Source organism: Stegodyphus dumicola, chromosome 9, assembly GCF_044657685.1.
Source record: "Stegodyphus dumicola isolate Sdum_Otavi_A_Nest chromosome 9, ASM4465768v1".
NCBI lineage: Eukaryota > Metazoa > Arthropoda > Arachnida > Araneae > Eresidae > Stegodyphus > Stegodyphus dumicola.
The window spans coordinates 102,765,905-102,791,231 of NC_140776.1; the positions used below are offsets into that span (position 1 = coordinate 102,765,905).

Below are 25,327 nucleotides of genomic sequence, written 5' to 3' on the forward strand. Positions count from 1 at the left end.
TGCAGATACGTTTCAGCCAATTAGTGAATAAGATTTCATTTATAATAAAAAATTGTTTAGAACAAAAACTTTTTTACTGTCTCCTTGCTTTACTTCTCAATGAGTTACACTTTTCCACTTGCTTGCTTAAAGCTAATGGTAATGGCTCACTTTTCTCCGTCATGTTAAGATGTAAACTTCCAAAAATGTGAGGTACAGAGTCTGCCCTTTTATGATATGTAAATCAGAATACGCATTTGAAATATTATTTTGTCCAGAAATAAATTGTGTTGTATTTGCAGCTTTGTTTGCCTGCAAGTTTCATTTTTCTGCTATGGAATTGCACGTTTTACAAATCCAGCACTATCTACAACCATTGGCCTTGATTAGTCTGTTGTGTCTTATCTCACCACATTTAAAATTATTATATATCATCTATATCTCTCTCTATATATATTTCACTAAATAAATTATAAACGAAATTAGTATTTCTAATGAACAAATCCTATTCTCTGGCTTCAACATCAATCTTTCATTATGTGTACTTCAACTATAAGCTTCCAAAATTTAAACTAATAAGAAATTTTAGCTGTTATATTTATTTCAGCATAGCAAAAGTCATTAAAAAAACAAATCTTGTTTTATATGAGTAAGATTGTCAGTTTATTCAATCAGCATACCATATTTTTATAGTTTTAAATATATAGAGCATTTCTAGTCTGAATGCATGAATCATTTTCTTTTATTCAACCTCTTCTCTTACTCTAGTATAATCCTACTGATATTTGCAATAGTGTCACTTTTTGTTGCTTATATAATTCCTTCTGCTACTTCAGTGTTACAACATTCACTCTAAAGAAAATTTCTGCCTTCATAATTAATCATTAAAATTGTTTGCTTTCTGGCCAAAAAAAAAAAAAAAAAAAGGCTTACTTAACACCTTGTGTGAATAACCTGCTCTATTAACTCTTCTAGGCTACCCTTTGAAAAACTTACAGCAATGGCAACCATTGTCTCCGAGACGAAATATGCGTAAACGTACTTAAAACTTATTTTAAAAGCTAATTAGAATAAAAATGTACTACCTGCAGGTGATTTCATGACTCAAACTTGAAGCAGGCAAGAAAGTATAATTTATTTATTTTCAAAGTAGTCTTTACACATATTAGCAAGATGTTCTCCACACATTGTTCTGGAACATGTTTGACAAAAGTTGCGTGTCATTCTGCACAAATTGTATGGGCAAAATGCACAAATTATTTATTTTTTTTTACCCTGTGATTGTTTGGGAGGTTGAATGTTCAAATCTAATTTCAACTGTTCCGTTATAAGTGTTCTTGTTGATCAAGGCAAAGTTGGTACGTTGATACGTTTCTTCATCCATAGAGATCTTCATTTAGCTTTATTACGAACTTTTTTCTCGATAATGCCTTTTCGGATTTTCGAGCTATATTATGCACATATATAACATGTGCATTCACTAAGCTGATATTAATCATGCCATAAAACACACAAAGAGGCCCATCGACATGTTTTTCTACTACATGATATATTGTTGCACATCTGATCCAATGTGTCTTATGGCCCCGTTTGTGGAATTATAAAGTTCTATTATTTCTGGTTTATTACTTTCTTGATTTACATTTGGTTTTTCATGGAATGTAGACAAAAAAATGAAACACTTATTTGGTTTTGTTTTATAGGACAGAAGAGTTTTCGCTTTGTCAAAACGATATATTGAAGTTCCAACACTTCGAGAATGCAACTGTAAGAGTTCTGCAGGAATTTCTCTCTTATTTTTCCAGACAGTTCCTACAATTGTTAAATTCATTGGACTCGTAAGAAGTTTTTCAAATAAGGGTATTGATGTGAACCAGTTATCCATCGTGACATTTCTCTTAGTCCCTTGAATGCTTTTTGTTAATTCTTCGACAAAGTGAGATGCTAGAGGAATGAATACCTTTAATTTGAGTATTCGAAATCTAAACAAGGTATTGCATTGATCATATAGTTTGTTCCTACATCGCACATCGTTACTATTTTGATGCCATATTTTGCAGGCTTATTCGGTATATACATTCTAAATGGACATCTTCCTAGAAAACGTAATAATTGTCCATCAATTTTAACATAGGATCCTGGTTTATAAGAATCCATACAACTCTTAATGAATTCATCTCAAATCTCTCTGATTGGTGCAAATTTATCTTTTTCTTTTCTCTCTACTCTAGTTTCTTTTGAGTCAAAACGTAGACAATTCAGCAGAAAACGGAACCTAACTTCACTCATTCAAGCTTTGTGCCACTGACTGCATAATGTATCAAATAACTCACTTGATGCTAAATGATTATTTGTCATAGCTGCTGACAGAACAAGTAATCCCAATAAAGCTTTAATTTCGTCAACACAGTTTTCCGATACTGAAAATTTTTTAGCAGTATAACTTTCTTTTTTTCTTGTAGTTTCAGAATTAGTATGAGAAACAATTATTTCCAACATCTGAGGAGTGAAAAACGATTAAATGATTCAAGAGGAGTAAAAAGTTCTTTTGCTAAGTCCATTGGTCCATGAATAAAATGAATAATATTGTGAGATGCTGTCCTTGTGTTGCTTGATTTAGGAACAGATGGCCACTTATCTTTACCAGTGAGCTGAATTTTACCAGGGTAAATAATAAATTTTCACATGATTTAAAAAATTTTGCAATTTTTTCAGCTTTTTTCGCATTTGCTTTTTTAGCTTCATAGTTCAACTTCATATTTTCATCTTCAAGGATTTGTTTTTCAAGCATTGTTTCTTCTTCCTCTTTGTTGTTAAATGGTAATTCCTCATTTTCATCTTTGTTGCTATCTGTCAATTCATGATTTTCAACTTCAGTAAAATCATCTTTTTTTTTAATATTCATCTTCCAAAATAGAATTTTCTTCATCACTTAGTTCTTTTAACAGATTCCGGATAGCCTCAGGTCTACCCCCAAAATTTTCTCCATGAAAACGCTCTGACATCTTCAAGGCAACACAGAAATAAATCTGAGTCGGATTCTGTAGTGTACACGTTACAGCTAACTATTTGTCTGTGAAACGAATATTGTTCTAAAAATGCCACTTGCAGAAATATTTTGGCAAGAAGGAATGTTCTTATCTGTAGTAGCCAAGGTCATATAAAGGTACTGAGTAGCCTGTCTCATTTCCTGTTTCAGGGAAGGCAGGTCAAGGTTATTTGTAATGGGCTTTGTCCAGGAGACGTATGGGTAGCAGTCTACGGTTAAGAAAGTCATTTTGCATGCTATAAACAAGCAGAAGATTGTGAATTGTAAATTAAGTTTTTTTTTTTTTTTGAAATCTTAAAATATGACACATTCATAACATAGAAAGAGTATGAGGTTCCACAGCATAGCAGTACAAAATACAGTGAAATACAGCTTAGTATCATTTGATATCATATCTTAACAAATAAGTGATGTCAATACATAAGAAAGGAAACCACATTAGCAGCAACTGCAGAGTCATATATAGTCACCAGAAACTATGAGCAAGGTAGTATAAGGTGTAACTATATATAAAATTTTCCATTTTCCCATAACATTTAAGTAATTCCTGTACACTTTCCTGCTGTGTAGGTTTTTTTTTTTTTTTTTTTTTTCTTTTTAGTTTGGCAGTTTTCTTTCATGATGACCACCATAACATGAAAATACTTTTATTCTTATGAATATTCTTTATTATCCTCACACATCCCCAGAATTTCTGTAACCTTTTTTCAAATAATTTTAGAGGAAATTGTCATTTGAAGACTTCATTTTTAAGGGAAATGTTTTGCAGCCATAAATGAGAGCAAGTCTATTAACAGAGTTTATTTCTTTTTTCGTTTCATTGCAGGATATAATGTTTATCAATTTAGGTACACATCTCTCAAACCTTTGGTTTCATGCTGTGCAAGTGGAAATCATTATTGACTTTCCCTTTTTAAGGTGCATAGTCAACAACGTTCATATTGCATTAGAATCCAAGTAAAGATAAATGTGATGTTCTCTCATATCAAGCAGCATAAATGGTTTATTTACTGTGCAGTTTGAGCATACTTAACATTTTCTTCCATAACTCTTGGACGGTTGTAAAAGTAGTTTAAAAAAGTGTGTGGATGTCATTTTGAGCACTGTCCTCAACTGTCAGTAGTCTGGACTAGTTACAATAGAACATTTCATTCTTGTCTTGTGTCATATTCTCTAAAAAATTTCCCAATGTATTCTTCTAGGAAACTTTGTTGTGTCTGCTTCTAAAATGTTCTGAATGAAAGATATCCACCGCTTTGAGGGACATATGAAATATTTATTTTATGTTAATGTCTGATTTTATATTAATGTGTTGTATTTTCCAATGTGCAAGTGCAGGTAAACCAAATAAATAATCTCTAAAAAGTCTAATTGACTTTTATGCTAGATGTAAAAATATTGTAATGTCATCTATTTACATCTGCTAAATGATTATATTTAATAAAAGTGATTAATTATATATTTATCATTCTGAATGTTTCATTTGGAGTTATAAATACATAATTAATTACTATATGATGATTTCCGAAAGAAAATTATTTTTACTTATAAAGATTGAAAGGGAAAATATTGTTATGTGAAAATTACACTCATGTCCATAAATTAAGGATAATTCGGAGTCACATGGAAATCGAACTCTAAAATAAATATATCACCTGTAAAATCATTACACACATCTTCAAGAATCATATGCAAATTTCAGGAAGTAACCAGATGACACCGATGGTACGTCACAATGACGAGAGTGTAAGAGAGTGATATATAAGGAATACAGGCAAAAAAGTAAAATTGTTCGCAGGCGCTTTATAAGCATTTCAGTGCAATAACAAAATAGTTATGACACAAAGGACGCAGTTGGATGATTTTTTACATGGTAGAATTATCGGCCGTCTGGAATGTGGGCGTACCCAACTGGAAATATCAGACGAACTTGGAATTGCTCAGAGTGTCATCTCCAGGCTTTGGCAACGGTTCCAAGAAGACATTACAGCACAGGTCGCCCCAGAGTTACAACGCCGAATGAGGACCGGTATTTGGAAGTTACTGCCAAAAGAAACAGGCAGAGCACAGCCTCAGACCTGTCTCGTCCGCTCTCTTCAGCCATTGGTACAACAATTTCAAGGCAGACCGTGTACAGATGCTTAGGGAAGATTGGTCTATATGCTCGTGGACCTGTCAGATGTGTTCCACTTACTGCAACTCACTGTCGCCCGCGGTTAGCCTGGACTTGAGAGCATGCATTGTGGACACCGCAACAGTGGGCTTGTGTGATGTTTTCCGACAAGTCCAGGTTTAGCTTGCAGTCTGATTCTCGCCGGACTTTCATATGGAGAGCTCCAGGTACCCGTTACCACCAAGAAAACATCATTGAACGACACCGTTATGATGGTGCAGGAGTGCTGGTTTGGGGTGGAATTATTCTAGGTTCCAGAACTGACCTGCATGTTCAAATTGGAACCATGACAAGACAAATCTATCGGGACGTCATTCTGGAACAACATGTACGTTTGTTTCGGGGCGCCATGGGCGCACAATTGGTGTTTATGGATGACAACGCTTGTCCTCACCATGCAAACATCGTAAGCGAATGCCTTCAATTGGAGGATATCACCCGTATGGACTGGCCAGCATTCTCACCGGACTTGAATCCAGTAGAGCACTTGTGGGATATGCTTGGCCGACGAGTTGCAGCCAGTCGACCTCCTCCTACATGTCTACCGGAACTTTGGAGAGCATTGCTTTTTGAGTGGTGTAATATTCCCCAAAATCAGATCGATAATTTGATACTCAGCATGCCTAGGCGTTGTACGGACTGTATTGCATCGTCTGGGAGACATACAATGTATTAACAATTATACCAACCATGTAATGTTGGTTTTTTGTAAATAGGTTTTTTTTTTTTTTTTTTTTTTTTTGTAATTTGCTCCAGGGAGGAAAAATTGCTATTTTTTTTTAATAATATCAAACATATAGCACCTTTTGTTTATTAAATAAGCTTTGGAAATAAGTCAAATTCGTTTTGCTTCTAACTCTTCCTTTGCCTGATTTTGCATTATCCTTAATTAATGGACATGAGTGTATATGAAGGCCAAAATAGTAAGGGCAGCCTTTTTGCTGTAGAAAAATGTTTAAAATAATTTTATGCATGAAAATTTTTTATTAGGTTCTTAGCCTCGAAATCATATACACAAGTTTATTTTCATCTTCCAAGGATTTGTTTTTCAAGCATTGTTTCTTCTTCCTCATTGTTGCTAAATGGTAATTCCTCGTTTTCATCTTTGTCACTATCTCTCTAGGCTAATCAAGTGAATCTGTGTAATAAAGTCTGTCGTAATCATCTGAAATTAATTTGTCTTTTAATTTTGTTTTTATCTTCTGTTGTAACTGCTGCATCATTATATACACTGGTGTGCGAAAATTAAGGACGAGACGGTTTTTCAATATAACTTTGTACAAAAGCTTTCCAAATCAACACATTTAATACCGTAAGATCCCCAATACGTAAGGATACGAGTAATGTAAGCAACACTTACTAAAAGAGAAATCAGAGGGATAAAAAGAAGCTTTATTGAAAAAGTAGCATGGAGCGCAATGCGACTGAAGGCCGAAACATTCCTATGATGGGTGTCCAGCAAGAAACATCCGGTCTTTAATAGGGGATATTGTTGGAAAATATAACTTATTGTAAACCTTTTACTGCATCATCTCTCCTCCTTGAAATGTTTATTTAGTTTAGTTCTTATTTTAATGTAATATAGTAGTTACTTCTACTTCTTTTTCTTACTGCCACTGTTTGCGTTGAGAACGGACTGTTTCAACCTAATTGAGGTGCAAAAACGAAAGTGATGTTACGTCATCTGGAAAGCCGATTCGTGCGGATAGCTGATTGGTTGCCGTGAGATGACGTCATGCCTACTTCTGCTATAAGTATTTCGCGTCGCTCTGGCTCATTCCTTCTTCTAGTTCCTGCTTTCCTGGCACTTGAGTGAGCGGTTTCCAGCCCCTTCAGAAGGATGCATGCAGTCCGGTGAATAAAGTTCCTTGGTTCCGGTTCGCTGGATGGCTGTTCCTGAATAAAGTTCCTTGGTGCCTGTCCACGGGATGGTTGTTCCGGAATGGGGTTCCTTGGTTCATGTCCACAAGATGATTGTTCCGGAATAAATTCCTTGGTTCCAGAGGCTACCATGTGAGTGACTGCTGTGGGCGGCGTCCATGTTCTTCAATGAAGGTGGCATTTAAAATATGTGAGCGGCGATTCCTCGTGTTCAACTAATACAAAAGGAGTTAGGCCGGTTTTGAGTGCTTTCAAGAACTTGATTTAAATTTCAGGTGTTTTCTCAACCATTGATCATGGACTTATTGAATGTGTAGCCAATTTCACGTGAGGCCGCATAATTACTGTTTAGGACATTTTGTTTGTATTGAATGCCAGTGTTTTTGAAGACCAGGTAAAAATATTATTTGATGAATGATGATTATATTATATTTTTCCTAAGACTCTGATATTGTTTAAATTTATTTTCTGTGTTTTTATTCTTTATTATATTGTTAATAAATTGGTTAAGTTCGAAACTTTTTATTGTCTTCAATGTCTGCACAACATGGTATCTCAGGGAGCTTTTATTGCTACTACTGCTAAATGTTTAATTTTATAAACTTTAAACTTTGCTTTAGTATCAGATATGATCTCCCCTGACTGCTAGGCAGGTTTCACAGCGTCTGCCCATGCTGAGATTGAGGGTGTCAATGAGTTGTTGAGGCATTGCTGCCCATTCGTCTTGCAGTGCCAATCGAAGCTCCGGAATCGTTACTGGTAAGGTACGAGCTGCCAAGTGTCTGCCTAGAAAATCCCATGCATGCTCGATGGCATTGAGATCCGGAGATCGTGCCGGCCAATCCATGCGTTCAATATCCTCACTCTCTAAGAGCTGTTCGGCAGCTACTGTGCGATGACATGGCGCATTCTCGTCCACGAAAAGGAACTGCGGAACCATAGCGCCTCTAAAAAGACTCACATATGGAAGAAGAATCTCGTTACAATAACGGGTCCCGTTGACGGAACCTGCGTCGAAGATGTGAAGGTCTGTACGACTACCAAGCATGATGCCTTCCCAAACGAGAACACCTCCACCTCCATACCTGTCCCTTTCAGTGATGTTCGAGGGATGATCGCGGCTTCCCCGCTCTTTCCAGATGAGTATGGGATGAGAATCGCTACTCAGACTGAATCTGCTCTCATCTGTAAAGAGTACTTGTCCCCATTCATTGTCTCTCCAATTCCGGTGTTCCCGGCACCACAGAGAACGCCTTCTCCGATGGGCAGGTGTTAGAGGTACACACCGTACAGGGCATCGTGCAAACAGACCACCACCGTGCAGTCTTCTGGCCACGGTAAAACGCGATATCGGTCGTCCAGTCGTCTGTGTCGTGTGTCTAGCGATTTCTCCTGCTGTCTGCCGCCTGTTTCTTCTGGCCTGTAAGGCAATATACCGGTCATCTGCGGGTGTGGTTCCTCGTAGACGACCACTACTAAACCTCCGGATAACTGTTCCTGTAGTTTGATATTGTCTCCAAAGTCATGAAATGATGCTGTGAGCAATTCCGAACTCTGCAGCCACACTTGTCACACTGGGGCCTTCCTCCAACTTCCCAATGATTCGACTTCGGGTAAAAGCATCCAGATGTCGTCTAACAGATTGATTATTCACCATTTCTCGCTGAGGCAGCAACTCAGTGTGATTTTAACTGCTATACGCCGTGCAATCTCTTTGCCAGAAATACTGATCTTACACCGACAACATGCTTTATACTACTCAGACACTCCCCCATTACGTCTACCTGCATATCTGTGCATGTGCTACCGTACATCACCTTACTTAATCTCCTGATTTGTCTTTCTGTCCACTCTGCGTCTTTGTTCAGCTGATATGCTAATTTTTCGACTTTGTCCTTAATTTTTGCACACCTGTGTATTTCTTTCCATAAGCTAACTATATCAACTAACAGCACCTTTTAAAAGTCTTTGATTTTTATGCTGAATTTGCTCAAAATGTGCTGTTGTTATGATATATAAAATCAGAGTACATTCAAACAACAAGTTAATTTTCAGTAGATGGCATTATCATCTCATCAAAAATTTTAATTTGTCATTTCTTCATACAATAAAAAAATGGCCTTGATATTGTAAACAAGGAATAGTTGGTTATAACAAAGAATAGTTGGCTATAAACAAGGAATAGTTAGAATTGTAAACAAGGTTTATCATAAAAAAATTGCTGACTTTCAATTACATAGCTGCCGTGTAAAAGGAAGAGAATGTCTACAAAATGTTATTTAAAAAAAATCGTTGACTTTTATAGTCTTCAAGCAGACATAGTGACTGGTTATAATATTGACTGAGATACATATCAGGGAATGCAGTAAAGTATGGAAATATATGTCTCTAAGATAATTAGGAACACCTTCAGCACGGGATTTTTTTTGGCTGTATACGCATATGTTTCAAGAATATCGTGGAAGACCTACTGTCTGTCTACGGCAAGAACAGCTTTCGCCACGGTGTCTGGCGGGTGGCACTCACTATAGCAACAGGGCTAGTATATTTCAAGTAGGGACGAACCAAGAGTTGCTTTATTGTTATTTTGTTTTTGGCGACTGTTGGCTGAAGGGAAAATAGTATATCATTCGTCTTCTTGGTTTCATTCCAGCTGTATGCATTTTTTCTTAAGCCTTATATTATTACTATTAGCTATTTTTATTCTCGTGGTTTGTACTGGTATTTGTTCAAATTTGCTTCTATTTAGCTGGATTTTTGTAGTGCCTTGTTAAACACCAATTTTTTTAAATGCCCATCCAGTTTAAGAAAGGTCAACCTTTAAAGTTTCAGGCACGTCAAATCGTGTACAATGTCGCAGAATTTTGTGATTCTGAAGCTTCGCCGAACTCTTTAGTATTTCCTCTTCCTCAACTTTTGAAGAGAACATCGCAAGCTACTGGAGTATCAGAGCAATTAAAACAATTAAGCGTGAAGCATTAACAATGGGTGAAAATAAACTTCTAAATACACCTGGAAAGAAACGTAAAAGCCCTGCTAAACATAAGTGTGAAATTGATGACTTTGAGAAAAGCGTTATACGGCAGACTATTGTCGTTATTGCAAGGCAGGTGGAGTCGTGTCCGCCTTTGAAAAAAATTGCAGAAAAGGCAGGTGGGGAGAGGATGGGTCTTGTAAGATTCATCGAATGGCAGAGGAGAGAGACTATTCAAAATGATGAGAATGCTGATTTGAAAGAGGGGAAGAATGTTATTATTCTGAGATCCTTTTTAGGGTGAATAAGGCATGTAGGTCCGTTCAAGGAAAGAATGTAAACAAAATAACGTTCGCAAAAAGCAACAAAGTGGTCTTTTGTGTGGGAACAGCACCAGTCTATGTACAATGACAAGGCTATCCAAACTATGTACAATGACAAAGTTATTCAAACTATGTACAGTGACCATCATAGGAAATATTTTATTTTTAGTGCACCTAAACGTCGCACCCGCTGAAAATTTAAGTTTTAAACACGTAAACGCTGCGCCGTTTCTTCTGGATATTACAGTAGCTAAAAGGAAGAACTGTAACAATTTAATTTATTTTACATTTATGAAGTGCGTCTGCACTATATTGCAGAAAATGGGGCAATCAAGTAGATTTCTAAGATGTCATCTATGATTTTGCAAGCAAACAAATAAACAAAAAAGAAGCAAAATAATAGCATGTCTTCAAAATTAAGCACGGATTTTAAAATTTATTTCCCTAAAAGTTATTTTGATATATTTTTACTCATTGTACATCTAGAGGGATGGCAAATTCAGCGACTTGTACCTCACACGGTAAAATCAAAGATCGTTTCTTGACTACAAAAGCTTTATCTATATCATTGAATTTTCATTTTCGGAAATTGGATGTCGGGGTCGACACAAAGGGTCAACAAGCATTTTACTTGTAATTAAAACAAAATGTGAATATCGCCAAATCATCTTTAAATGCGCCAAGGTGGCAAACTGAGAAGTAAATCTTCAAGACACCCCTTCGAAAAATGGGTCAGGGCTCGTTTCTACGGCAACAGACAGCTGCAGACAAACTGGCGAGAGCTGTTCTTACCATAGACAGACAGTACTGTGCACTTAATCTATTTTTCTTGTCATGTTTAGAAATTAAAACAAATTGAACATAGATGCAAAATAATTTATTTATTTTTCTTAATTCAAGTATTCTATTTTTTAATCAGTAGATATGCAAATAACTAATACTGAGCAATGTTTTATTGTTGTTTATTAATATGACTATTTTACAGGATTGCATCTATCCGATAAAGTACAAGAAGAAGTAAAAAGTATCAAGAACAAAGTCAATGAATTAGCTATACAATTTAACAAGAACCTGGTTGAAAATTCTACTATTTTAGAATTTACAGACGAAGAATTGGATGGTTTACCTTCTGATTTTATTTCAGATTTAGAAAAAAATGTAAGTTTTTGGATACTTCTTATAAAAGGAAGAGAAACATAAACATTTTATAATTTTTTACTTTTATGTATTGCAGTTTGGCTGATAATTTTAAACATACATGAATTAAGACTTAACAGTTTTTAAAATTTTGCACGCACTTCAAATCAATTTTTTTTTTAATGTATGGTGTAGAAATCTTTTATTGATTATGTTAATGGGGGTAAATATTTCTAAAATTTATCAGTTAGGTGTGTAAGAAGTTATATGAATTAAATGTACTGTTAAATAGCTCATTTAGAGATGTTAAGATTAAAATTAAAAAGCTGTAAAAAGTATATATAAATTTTAATTACTCATCTAAAATTGCTCTTTTTTTAGTCCAAAGGGGCAGTTTGCTCTGAAGGACTATTAATTTTGTTTTGACATTTTGCGTCGAAAACTTTAAAAAAGTCTGTGTCACTTTTCAAATCGTTGCCACCATATATTATCGCTCTGTCTTATATTTAAAGAAATGAAATAATGAAGAAGCTCCATGAACGTATGTATGTTTCTCGCATTGTGATAAAACCACGGTACCTAGAGCCATCAAAATTTGAATAACACAATCTTAGTGTTATTCAAATATTCAAATCATAGAATATGAACATTTGGAAGCCCTAATTTGAATTTGAGATTTGTTTTATTATCAATTTCAGATTTTGTAACACTTCAACGAATTTTTGATTAAAAAACTAAACAATTTCAAACTGAGCAATGGAAACACTGTACAAAAAAAAAAAAAAAAAAAACATTTTTATCTCCAGCCCGCGAGACTCTGTATTGGAAATTTTAAAAATATGCTCATTTTAAAATTACTTTGCGATATTGCTGTTGTACTGAATTTTATAGTTTGAGTACATAGAACATGATATTTAATAAATAAAGATAACACACAAAATGTTAAAAAAATGCTCCTTTGGATGTAATTTAAAATCTGAAACCGTTCAGATTTTAAAATTTTTTTACCTTTCTCCTTTGAATATGTTGTTACATGTAGCTTTATTGGAAAGATCAATTCAAACATATAAAATAGCTCAAGTATCACACAAGAAAAATGATAAATAATGAAAAAGAACAAACATTTAAAGTAAGAGAACATGGGAACAAAAGTTAAAAATTTAAACAACAAGGAAAGGAACATAAGAGATGTAGCTATGACATTTTGCTAATCCAAAACTTGTAACTATCTTGGTGGTTCAGTTTGGACGTAACAGGCAATGAAAGGCTCAGTTTAAAAACAACAACAAATAAATTAATTTACATGATTACTGAAATAAAGTGTAGTATTAAGTGTGCCATTAATTATTAGGGCCGGCGACTCCCTTACAAACATTCTTACTCGTAGTTAAGCACATCTCATTATTACAAATTCCAAACTTACACTGAAGAAACAGGTGCCCTCTATAGACGTTTCTTAACAGTAGTCTTTACAAGGAGTTCATGAAAGCTCTGGCATGCCAATATAGTTTACTTATCTCACCACGTTTCTGAGACTCTTTTATCTAGTTCTAGGCATATAAGAAGCTCTGCATTCATGATGCCTGAATTGCAAATTTTGCGTATACTAGCTGGAAGGATGCCAATTTTATTAAGATAATTTGCCATGCATTTGTGGCCTGTTTGCAGTCTGAAGTTTGCCACAGCCTCTTTATTTATTTATTTATTTATTTATTTATTTATTATTGTTAATTTTAAAAGATTGATAGTTTTAATGTTATTAATATTTACTGGGAAACAATTTAGAAACATTCTAATGATATTGCTTTTATGGTGTTTCATTGGGTAGATAGCGAGAAAGATGGTTGACTACTATGGAAAAAATTTATATGTAGATTTTAAAGGGGAACTTCATGTAGAGTGTTCCTATCTTTTCTAGAATTATGATAATTTTATCTGTGAAGAATGGAGAGAAAAAATTAGTTGACCATTTCTCTTTATCTTACAGTAATGTATTTATTTCTTGTTTAAAAATAGAGTTAATTTCAAAATCAAAAAATAATAATTGCATTTTGGCTTATTATTTTTCTCGGTACTTTCTGATTATTCACATCTCTCTAAAAAGTATTCATTCACAAAGCAACATGCTAATAGGCAACCCATGGTGCTACCAAAATGTATTTATGTGATAATCCAAATATGTGTAAATCTGTAGTAGACAAGTGCCGGCCAGTGTTTGTTCTGATTGGGTTCAACAAATTTTTATTTCCTTGTAAGGAATCATAATGGATTGCGGACCCCTCCCTTCCCCAGGAAAAAAAAATTGCATTTTTTCAGATATATGACATTTTGCCTAACAGGAGAGAATGAAAAAATTCTCATTTCATATAGTTGCACTTTTTGAAAGATTTAATTTTATGAATCGAAATTTGTAAAATTCTTTAATCTTTTTCTTTAAGCAAAAGCAGATTGCTCTGTACATGGGGAAACAAATTGCTGTGTACTTCGGAAAAACAACAGTGTGTGCAGTGCCAAATTTGTAGAACTATCTCATGTTTTTTTTTAAGCAAAAACAGATCGCTGTGCATTTAGTAAGAACTGCAGTGTGCACAGTGCCAAGTTGCATATTAATGTCATGTTATATGTCAAGTTTTTGCAATTCTGTGGTATTTATGAAGGTAAAACATGTTGCTGTGTACATGGGATAACAGCACACAAAAAAAGGTATATGTTTTATTATGGATGCTTCTTGTATTTTTAATTTTGTTAACTGGTTGCTGTTATATGTAAAGCTTAGTATGCTGCTATTTTTTAAAATGGCTGCTGTCTTTTGCATCTTGGTGAAAAATTAGTCGCCAAAGGTTAGTAACTTTTTGGCAAGGGGTTGTGGATAATCAGAATGCACCTTTTCCTCTTCATTATAAATTAAACTGTCAGAAATTCAGAACTTTTGAGCTGTAATTTTAAGTATTTCCTTGTTTTCCATTGTAATTTTTTAATTATAATGAATTTCAAAAGCATAAGAAAAATTACTTCACTTCTTCTATTCAGATTTTGAGTTTAATAATTTAGCTTAATTTTACTTTAGTATTTTAATTTCTGTGATAATAATTGTATGAATTTGCCTTTTCAGCCCGATACTGGTAAACGGAAAATAACCTTGAAATACCCACATTTCTTCCCAGTTATGCGTAAATGTAAAAATCCAGAAACAAGACGTCAAATGGAGTTTGCTTTTAATACTCAGTAAGTGTGCATTCATAGCTAATTTTTATAACATTTATCATTTTATATATGCATGTCATAATATCTTTCTAAAACTGGCAGTTTCTTTTCAAACCAAACCTTTCTAAATATAGCATAAAGGATAGCACAAAGCTTTTCTAAGTAAAGCATAAAAGACTACAGTTTTTGATTAGTTTATATGTCTTTGGTATGCACAAATAAATATTTCTATATTTTTGTTTTTAGATTAAGTATCTATCATTTATATAAATAGATAACCATTCTTCACAAAAAGTCGCTTTTTAACTGGATCACATGTTTCGCATAGCAAGAGTCAGATTTCAGATAATAAGCTGAAATCAAGATGTATGCTTTTTTTTTTTTTTTTATTTACATTTTATTATTTTGCGTCCATAAAGAAATAATAATACTTTGATGTTAGCTCACACTCACTAATGTATCACAAACAGTGCAATCCAGACTTGCCTTTTCTGAACGCAATGTGAAAAGTCTAGAAGTTGTTCCAGACTTTTCTAGAAAGTGATTTTTTATTTATATATTTATTTATTTGTTAAATCAGTTTAATAGATGAATGGGCTTTTTTTTTTTTTTTTTAAATCTCAGTATAAACTTGCATATTTTGTTTGAACACAACTGTACAGTTGTATAGCATCTTTCCCCAGCCTTACTTTTTTTTTTTTTTTTTTTTTTTTTTTTTTTTTGAGAATAACCGTTTTTCCATACAAAATGTTTTGAGATAGTGTATATATTCATCATATACAGTACAAAGTCCAAGATCCAGACATCCATTTTCCAGAATAGTTTAAAATCTGGACCTGAAAGCCACCAACAACTTTTTTATTTTGCTTATTTATTTGTTATTTTTTGTATTCTTTACCGCATGCACATTTGATTCCCCCCTTGCATAATAAAACATGTGGAGAGTCCCGATTCTTAATTTCATTTCGGCACTAAACAAAATACATTATTATTGAAGAAACATCATTTTAGGATAAATTTGTATGATCAATAATTTGGCTCTGTTGCTGGGTATCTGCTTGGCATACATCTCAGACCAAAACCTTCCACATAGAGACATCATTGATCTTACACCTACTGATATTTTATATCCCTGACGCCAACCTGATGAATTATTATTTATTATATTTTGCTTTCATCACCACATGTTTATCAACACATGACAGCTTAGTAATGACTCATGTAATGATGCCTAAACAATTTTTTCATGTTAGTAATTGAATAAAAAAAAGTATGGTAACCTTTTATGTTGATATAGGACTCACAGAGACTGCACAGGCGGTAAGATATCTAGCGCCGGCTCTCAATAAGCCTTGAGTATATGTGAGAATTTATTTATTCAGGACTGAGATAAGCCTTAAGCATGTGCAAGAAAAAAACATAAGTATAAAATAACTAATACAATTCAGGCTTAATTGTCTCAGTGCATGATAGAAGCAAGATAACATTTAGTAGAAGAACTTGTTGTTATTTGCCAATCTCACGATACATAGCTAAATATGTATGTTGAATGATAGCTAAATTTTATGATGATAGCCACGAACTTTAAAGATTTTCAGGTATCGCAAACCAAAGGTAAAATTTTCCAATTAATAGATTTTGTAAAGAAATGTGGAGAAGCGGTAATAAATGAAGATGATATAAAAGAAGTTTTTTTTATTTTGATGACAATACTCCTCAATCATCAATTAATGGATGGCAGAAATCTGTAGTAACAGTTCTAGATCCAGAAAACACCACTCCCGATAGTGAAGAAAGTGACAGAGAGGTTGCTGAAAACGAAAAATTTGATTGACAAGTTACTCTCGATACAGCAATTACAGAACTTCAACAATGTAACTGAAAAAGAAATTATGTCTGCCTACAGAATTAAAGAGATTAGATAATTTATAATGAAAAAAATTTTTAATAAAGTAAACAAATAAATATTAAAAATTTTTTTATAAATTTTGATACACTTTAGGTCATAAATGCTTCATTACTTCATAAATCACTATTTCATATTTTTATAATTTCTACATGCCCTCTAACTAGATTTAAACTGATGATCTAATATTTGGAAAAATCCCGAATCCAAAATCGTGGAATTCCTGACGAGTCTGGATCTTGGACTTTGTACTGTATTAATGTTCACAACATTTTGCATTATGTATTTACTAGATTTATTGAGAAATAAAAGGTACAGTCAAAAGTCGTTAATCCGGACTCGTTGGGACTTCGGCGATTCCGGATTATCGATTTTTCCGGATTATAGATCATCAGTTTAAATCTCGTAAGATGGCATGCACAAATTCTAAAATTAAAAATATGAAACTGTATTTTAGGAAATAAAGAACAATTATGATCTAAAGCGTATCAAAATTTACAAAAAAAGAAGCTTAATATTTATTTATTTACTTTATTAAACATTTCTTTCAATGTAAGTTGTTTCGTTTTATGTGATAATACTTTCTCTTTAATTCTATAAACAGACATAATTTCTTGTTCAGTTAAAACGCTCCGCTGTTCAAGTCCCGTAATTGCTGTGCCGAGAATACCGACTAACTTGTCAATCGAAATTTTTTCGTTTTCACTAACCTCTCTGTCACCTTCTTCATGTCTTTATCCATTTTTTGCAGCAATTCCACTTTTTGTTTGATGGACATTGAGACATACTTTCGTTTTGTAGATCCTTTGGGAGCTCCAGAATCAGAAATTGACATAATCGAAAGTTCAAGTTTACTTTTATAAAATTACTTTTACAGTCTGCAAAAAATAATAAGCTGCATCCAATTCGAAGATTAAGGAATAACGCAAGCATCAACATTAACTGAAATAGATAATTGTATAATTTTAGCTTATACCGTCCGTTATACGTTAAACGCACACGCGAAAACGTATTCTGCACTTGCGCACACGCATATGCGCGTGCGCGTAAAGGTCTTATGCGCACGTGTAAACGCCTATGCGCATGTGTCAACGTGGTGCATGCGCAAAAAGTTTTTAGCTTTGAGGTCCGGATTATAGATCATTCCGGATTATGGGTGTCCGAATTAACGACTTTTGACTGTATATGGTGTTTTGCCAAAAAATAGCAAGTATTCCAACTGAGTTCAATTCTCATGCGTTAAAACATGAAAGATCATATATATTATAATGTCAGCATCTGCCGACAAAGTATGAGAATAAGAACTAAGAATTTGTGCAAATTCTTAGTTCACTTTTTTTTAATTCACAAAGTCACTTTTTTTAAATTGTTTTGTCTCAGTGCGAGAGACATACATACATTCATGCAGATTCTTCATTATTTAATTTCTTTAAATATAATACTGTATTATATTTGGTGGTAACAATTTGAAAAGTGATTCGCCATTTCTAGTTTTCAACGCAAAACACCAAAACGAAATTTAGTCCTTCAGGCCAAATTGCCTCCTTGGACTAAAAAGAAAAAACATCATTTGTATTCTAGTAAATATATATTTGGCCTTCAGCATAATGACAGTCCTTGTTTATGAATGTTGTAATATCTTTTCTTTATACTTGTTATAATTTTAGCAGAATTTTTTTTCCCTTTTGAAGAAGAGGGACTTGTGTCTGATTACCCTTGAAAGGAATAAAGTTTTCTTAAAAAACTATGCTAAAATAAGATTGCTGTTTTGCCTCATTTTAAGTAGATAATCTAAATTTTTTAATTATCTGTGTGGAGTGTGGTTTCGGTTAGTCCAGGTATTTGAAGTTTAGTGTACTTCATAAGGTTTATTATTAGAACTTTGGCTAATGAGCACTTAACTTATGGCTAATGTGATATTTGAAGAAGGTAAATTTTTTTAAATTGAAACCCTTAAAAATGCTTGAAGTATTTAAATCTTTAAAATTCATCACATAACAATAATAAGAAGAAAATATTTCTATTTGATATTAAAAGCCTTTAATCAAAGCAAAATTTCTGTTCCACATTGAATAAAAAATATTTAAAAATACTATTCTGAAAAATACATCTACTGTGAATCCTTTTGTGGTGGCCACCTCCCTAGGATGGCTGTATCTAAAAGTGATCAGTATTTCTGTGAACAACTTCTGTATTGAATATATCCATCGAAGGTCAGAACCTCCATGGAAGAACAAAATCATTTGGAATCATTGGTGAGCATCTAAAAGAAGGATTCATTGTGTATTAATTTAAATGTTAATGAAATTTCATAAATAAAGCAAATAATTCTGTTATATCTTGAGGTATCATTGGGATAGCTTGACAAAAATATTTTTTTAAAAAAAGGTTTAATTTTTCACGTTTTGGCAGAATCCTTTTATATTGAAGCAAGTGTAGATGATCATGGATTATTTCAAAAGTGAACTTAAATATGCACTGGATATAGAATATTATTAAGTTCTGTCCAGAAAGTAAAGTTATGGCACTCGGACAGCTGCGAGGTGATATTAGTGAATAGGTTTATTGAAATTGTAACAATCACATTCTTTACATTTAATAGATGCTTCTGTTGGATGTCAATAAAACTAATTGTCCGAAAATTTTGAATTATATTTTGTAATGGTTTTTGCATTAGGATTAGAAAAATTCAAATTGGGAAAAAAGCATGGATTTTTTTTTTTTAGTTGAGTCTTTTTCAGAATTTCTGAAATTTGATAATTCATTTCTTAGTGATATCCATTATTGAAGACTAAAATGGCTATGTGATTTAAATTTTCTTAAATAAAATACATAGTATTTGAATCAGTTAATCTAAAACTTCAAGGAAATAAAAACTTCCTGTAAAGTTAGGCATAGTTTTACAAGTTATGGATAGGAATTTACATTTAAATTAAAGCTTCTTTTGTTTGTATTCACTTTCCAATGATAGAACAAACATATGTGTTAATTAAGAAAACTATTTGAATTGGTTTCAAAATAATGCAACAGGATTCGAAGAAAGTTTTCTTGATGCTGAAGTTGTATTTCAGTTTATACAATCCCTTTTTGGATTTGATTTTGTTAAAACTGAGGTCCTAGCCATGGGCAAGTTGTTAAAATTGTTGAAGATTGATAGTTTGACTCGGGTTTTAGTCTAGGCAAATAAGCTTTCTGCATGGTTGATTTTCACCATGTGTAATGTGAATATGTGCCAATTTTCCTTTGAAAGTTCTCCACAAAGGCATCCTTCCCCTTAGGCAGAAAGCCCACTTGTACCTTGTCAATTTCAAATAACCTAACGTACCTTTAAAACCTTTAATAAGATTTTAAAATCGCGTGCGAGAATTTTCTAGTACTTTCTCGAAATCAAAAAGATATATTTATTTATTTAATGTTAAATGCACGTGCTCTTGTATTTTTAATTTTCCGGCTTAGCTTTCTTCTTTTAATATTCGTCACACACTGCACTGAGCGGGAAATGAAACCATTTAATTTATAATTGAACTAACATTAGCTTTTTAAATCCCAAATTCGTAACAGTATTTAGAGTTTTTGCATTAGTTCTTGAACCAACTCTCCTGGCTTTGATTTAAAATGATGGCTGAAAAATGTAAAATCCTGAATTGTAACTCAAATATTTTATATATACTTGTCAAATTATGTTGAAAAAATGAAAACCTATAGATTCAAGCGTTTTAATTATGTAAGTTATTTACTCGTTTATATTCTCTTGATATGGTATACGATGTTAGAAATATCTTCTAATAGTTACTGATTTTATAATGACTATGTTGCAAATATTCGGAAAAATCATCAGTTGGATCTATTACAAATTAAATACAGGATAAATTATATCAATTAACTATATCTCTAAAGAATGAAATAAATGTATAAACTGTGTAAAAGCACTCAATTTCTTAAGAAAAACAGTTATAATTTCAAATATTAATATTTTGTGGAGCGCCGAAGGACAACTTTCTAAAAGTTTGTAGATTTGATATTTTTGGAGCGAGAAACACTAGAAATTTAGCTATGCCATTCGAATTTCAGGTTTTAGAATACTAGCCTGATAAACTACCACTTACACCACGAAAGCTAGGGTGCTACTTTGGTAGACGGTTGCACGGATTTTAGCGATTTTTTGGCGATATTTCTTTTGGCGAGTAATAAGACTTATAGTAAACCCATTGCTGGATAAGTTATTTATGGTAACGATACTTTGTTGTCATTTTATTTAAAAAATAATGCGTTTTATTATGCATAAATTCCGTGTTTTAAATATTATTTATGGCTTCTAAATATTAAAAATCAATTAAAATTTGCATTTTTATTTGAAATAAAAATTTTATTGTTTATGATATTTTATACAGTTTTATGTTGTGGATGATGTAATCAATGACGTCACCTAACTTTAAAAGTAATTAGTTTCAATATCTATAAATTTAAACTAATGTTTAAACATTATTTATGGCTGTTTAAATATTAAAATACAATTTAATTTTGCATTTTTTTTTAAAAATTATTTTATTATGCATGATTATTTAAATAATTTTAATTCTAGGCGTGATGTAATCAGCTCTCTAATTGGTTATAGAATATTTGTGCATTAACGAGCTGTAATCAGCTCCCTGATTGGTTAATGAAAATTTGTGCATCACCGCGCCATTTTAAAATTTAATTCATATCTTTGAATTCCTTCCAAGATGAATGTTGTTATTGGTAAGTACCAATAATTATTGGTATTGGAATCAAAAAAATTTTCCTTTGTACTTAAGGGAAGGGCAGTTAAAGGATCTTCGAAATCTTAAAAACAATACCTATTATTGTAGTTTTTTTTTTTTTTTTTCAAATTATTTTGTTATTTTTAATTTTCATTAATTTGGCTCTAAATTGCTCTATCTATCTTTCTATCTATCTATCTCTATATATATTTAATTTGTTTATACTTGCCCTTGATATTACATTTTTCAAATTTTTTTCATTGATATCAAGATTATGATTCCGATTATTTTTGTGGTACTTATCAATAAACGACAGGTTAAATGACTCAAAAAAATGTAAGTACATATTTTTCTGTTATTTTATAATTGTATACTTCAATTTTTGTTAAAAAATTAATGCACTATTTTCAAAAATTGCTGAGATAATTATTGTCACATATGTTTTAATGTTAATTATATTCTATATAGCGTATTTTAAAGTATATGAATTTAATAATATTATAATTCTTTTAAGTGTTGGTATGATGGTTTTTAATTCGATATTCAATTTCAGTAATATTTTAATCTAACTAAACGTTGGCACAATGTTTTTATAGCGGTGTTTTTATTCTCTTCTTTGCTATATGAAAGTAATAATAACCTTACTTTAGTATTTTATACTAATAGTAAATGTATTTATTTACACTTGCCTGCCATCTTAAAAGACGACATTTTCAACAACAAAAAAACTAATCCATTACTTTTTAACGATATTTATTTTTTTTTTTAAGTTTCGAATACTTTACTATGTGAAAAAACAGCGTTTTTCAAGATGGCTGACGAATGTAAAAATCGCGCCAACGTAAATCGCCAAAAATCCGTGCAACCATCTACCAAAGTAGTACCAAAGCCAGCATTGTGGAAAAGGAAATTCTTTATACACTGGTGTGCAAAAATTAAGGACGAAGTCGAAAAATTAGCATATCAGCTGAACGAAGAGGCAGAGCGGACAGAAAGACCAATCAGGAGATTAAGTAAGGTAATGTACGGTAGCACATGCACAGATATGCAGGTAGACGTAATGGGGGAGTGTCTGTGTAGTATAAAGCATGTTATCGGTGTAAGATCAGTATTTCTGGCAAAGATATTGCACGCCATATAGCAGTTAAAATCACACTGAGTTGCTGCCTCAGCGAGAAATGGCGAATAATCAATCTGTTAGACGACATCTGGATGCTTTTACCCGAGGTCGAATCATTGGGAAGTTGGAGGAAGGCCACACTGTGACAAGTGTGGCTGCAGAGTTCGGAATTGCTCACAGCATCGTTTCACGACTTTGAAGACAATTTCAAACTACAGGAACAGCTATCCGGGGGTTTAGTAGTGGTCGTCTACGAGGAACCACACCCGCAGATGACCGGTATATTGCCTTACAGGCCAGAAGAAACAGGCGGCAGACAGCGGGAGAAATCGTTAGACACACGACACAGGCGACTGGACGACCGATATCGCGTTTTACCGTGGCCAGAAGACTGCACGGTGGTGATCTGTTTGTACGATGCCCTGTACGGTGTGTACCTCTAACGCCTGCCCATTGGAGAAGGCGTTCTCTGTGGTGCCGGGAACACTGGAATTGGAGAGACAATGAATGGGGACGAGTACTCTTTACAGATGAGAGCAGATTCAGTCTGAGTAGCGATTCTCATCCCATACTCATCTGGAGAGAACGGGGAAGCCGCAATCATCCCTCGAACATCATTGAAAGGGACAGGTATGGAGGTGGCGGTGTTCTCGTTTGCGGAGGCATCATGCTTGGTAGTCGTACAGACCTTCACATCTTCGACGCAGGTTCAGTCAATGGGACCCGTTATTGTAACGAGATTCTTCTTCCATATGTGCGTCTTTTTAAAGGCACTATGGGTCCGCAGTTCCTTTTCATGGACGACAATGCACCATGTCATCGCACAGTAGCTGCCGAACAGCTCTTAGAGAGTGAGGATATTGAACGTATGGATTGGCCGGCACGATCTCCGGATCTCAATACCATCAAGCATGTATGGGATTTTTTAGGCAGACGCTTGGCAGCTCGTACCTTACCACCAGTAACGATTCTGGAGCTTCGATTGGCACTGCAAGACGAATGGGCAGCAATGTCTCAACAACTCATTGACACCCTCATTCTCAGCATGGGCAGACGCTGTGAAACCTGCCTAGCAGTCAGGGAAGATCATATCCCCTATTAAAGGCCGGATGTTTCTTGCTTTACACCCATCTCACAGATGTTTCGGCCTTCAGTCGCATTGCGCTCCATACTACTTTTTCAATAAAGCGTCTTTTTATCCCTCTGATTTCTCTTTTAGTAAGTGTTGCTTACATTACTCATGTCCTTCTGTATTGGGGATCTTACGGTATTAAATGTGTTGATTTGGAAAGCTTTTGTACAAAGTTATATTGAAAAAAACCATCTCGTCCTTAATTTTTGCACACCAGTGTATACTGTCATTTAATGTGGTCAGTGTAAAAGCGCTGTACTATTACTAAAGTGAATTTTGGGGGCAGGATAGGAAACAAATATGAATCAATGTTGGAAATTCTGAATGTGATTATTAAAGAATGGTGGTTATCTGTTATGTTTATTTTGAATAAACTTCGTCCTGGTAATTAAATTTTTCAACAATGAAATTGAGAAGCTTAATATACAGATCCTAATGTTAGAGGTCAAAACTTTTATTCAAACTGATGCGGTAAGTAGAAATTCTCCAATTCCCAAAGCATTAGCTAGAAAATATTCCATCGTTATTATTATTACTATTTTGGATTGTAACAAATTTTAAGTAGGTTTCTTTTAAATTTTTATTTATTAACTGTAATTATTGTTGAAATGGTATTTTTAATATTGTTTTGTGAGTAATATTAAAATAATTGGCTGTGCTGATTGCAGTCATAATAACTGTAATAAAGATACAAAAAGGATTCTTGTGCTCTAGAAATAGAACGCAAAATTATAAAATACATAGTTAAAAATATTTCATTTGATTCTTTTATTATTATTATTATTACATATGTAGTTATTATTGTTATTATGGTTATTTGAAACTTGACTGCACATATGTGGCTAGTGTTGAGAATAATTTGTTGACTTTATTACATCAATGGTTCTTGATGTCATAATGAATTCAAATAAACACACTTTTATTTTCTTCTAATGCTTTATGAATCAAAGACTGTTTACTATATTGGCATAATTGGTGGGTTTATATTAATATTTTGTTACACTCTATTTCACACAGTCTCTCCATGACCTCACCTCCTCACTTTCTCCATGCTCTCTCAGGAATGAAATTCTTTATTGATTATATGCGAGTTCTTTATTAATTATAGTGCTGTCTACAACTGCCTTATGAAATAGGACACAAATTTATATAACAAACAGAAATAAGAAATCAATATCAAAATACCTAATAGTAACGTAAACCTTAGCATAATAAGCATGAGTAAAATAATATTCATTAAATAAAATTGATAAGCAGATACGATTGATTTTATTAATGAAATGAAACAATAAACTATCATTATTGACAATAGCAAACACAGAAATATGATATCAATAAAGAAATGTAACAGATGAACATAGTTTAATTCAATATGTCTGGAAGTTCAGATTTCAAAAGGATATAAAATTTGAATAGATCTTGTACATTGTCCTTTGGGTGTATGAATAGTGCAGGCTCCCATATGTCAATCTCTGCCTGTTAGCACATCTGCATTGATGCCATGTCCCAAAGTAGTTTGCTTTTGTATTAATCTTTATACAAGAACAATGTTTCCTTATTTAAGGTTGCACTCAGAAGAAAGTTTTAAAAAGTGATGGAGCGTTCCTCAGTTTCAGTGGATATTGTTCCTTCCATTTAGACTATAATTACGTGAGAAGCCACAACCCATAGAGTTTCCTTCGTATTAAAGAGTCTGTCACTCAGGAG

The 25,327-nt window shown here is 33.3% G+C and overlaps 1 protein-coding gene across 2 annotated transcripts in view; it reads left to right on the forward strand.

The window, feature by feature from the left end:
* LOC118187678 (thimet oligopeptidase-like) overlaps positions 1-25,327 on the forward strand; it is a 93,890-nt gene that overhangs the window by 23,798 nt on the left and 44,765 nt on the right. For both annotated transcript variants that reach the window (XM_035357948.2, XM_035357946.2), the window contains exons 4-5: positions 11,365-11,537; positions 14,629-14,741. In XM_035357948.2, coding sequence (XP_035213839.2) covers positions 11,365-11,537; positions 14,629-14,741 — 286 coding nt within the window. The remainder of the gene's footprint in view (positions 1-11,364; positions 11,538-14,628; positions 14,742-25,327) is intronic.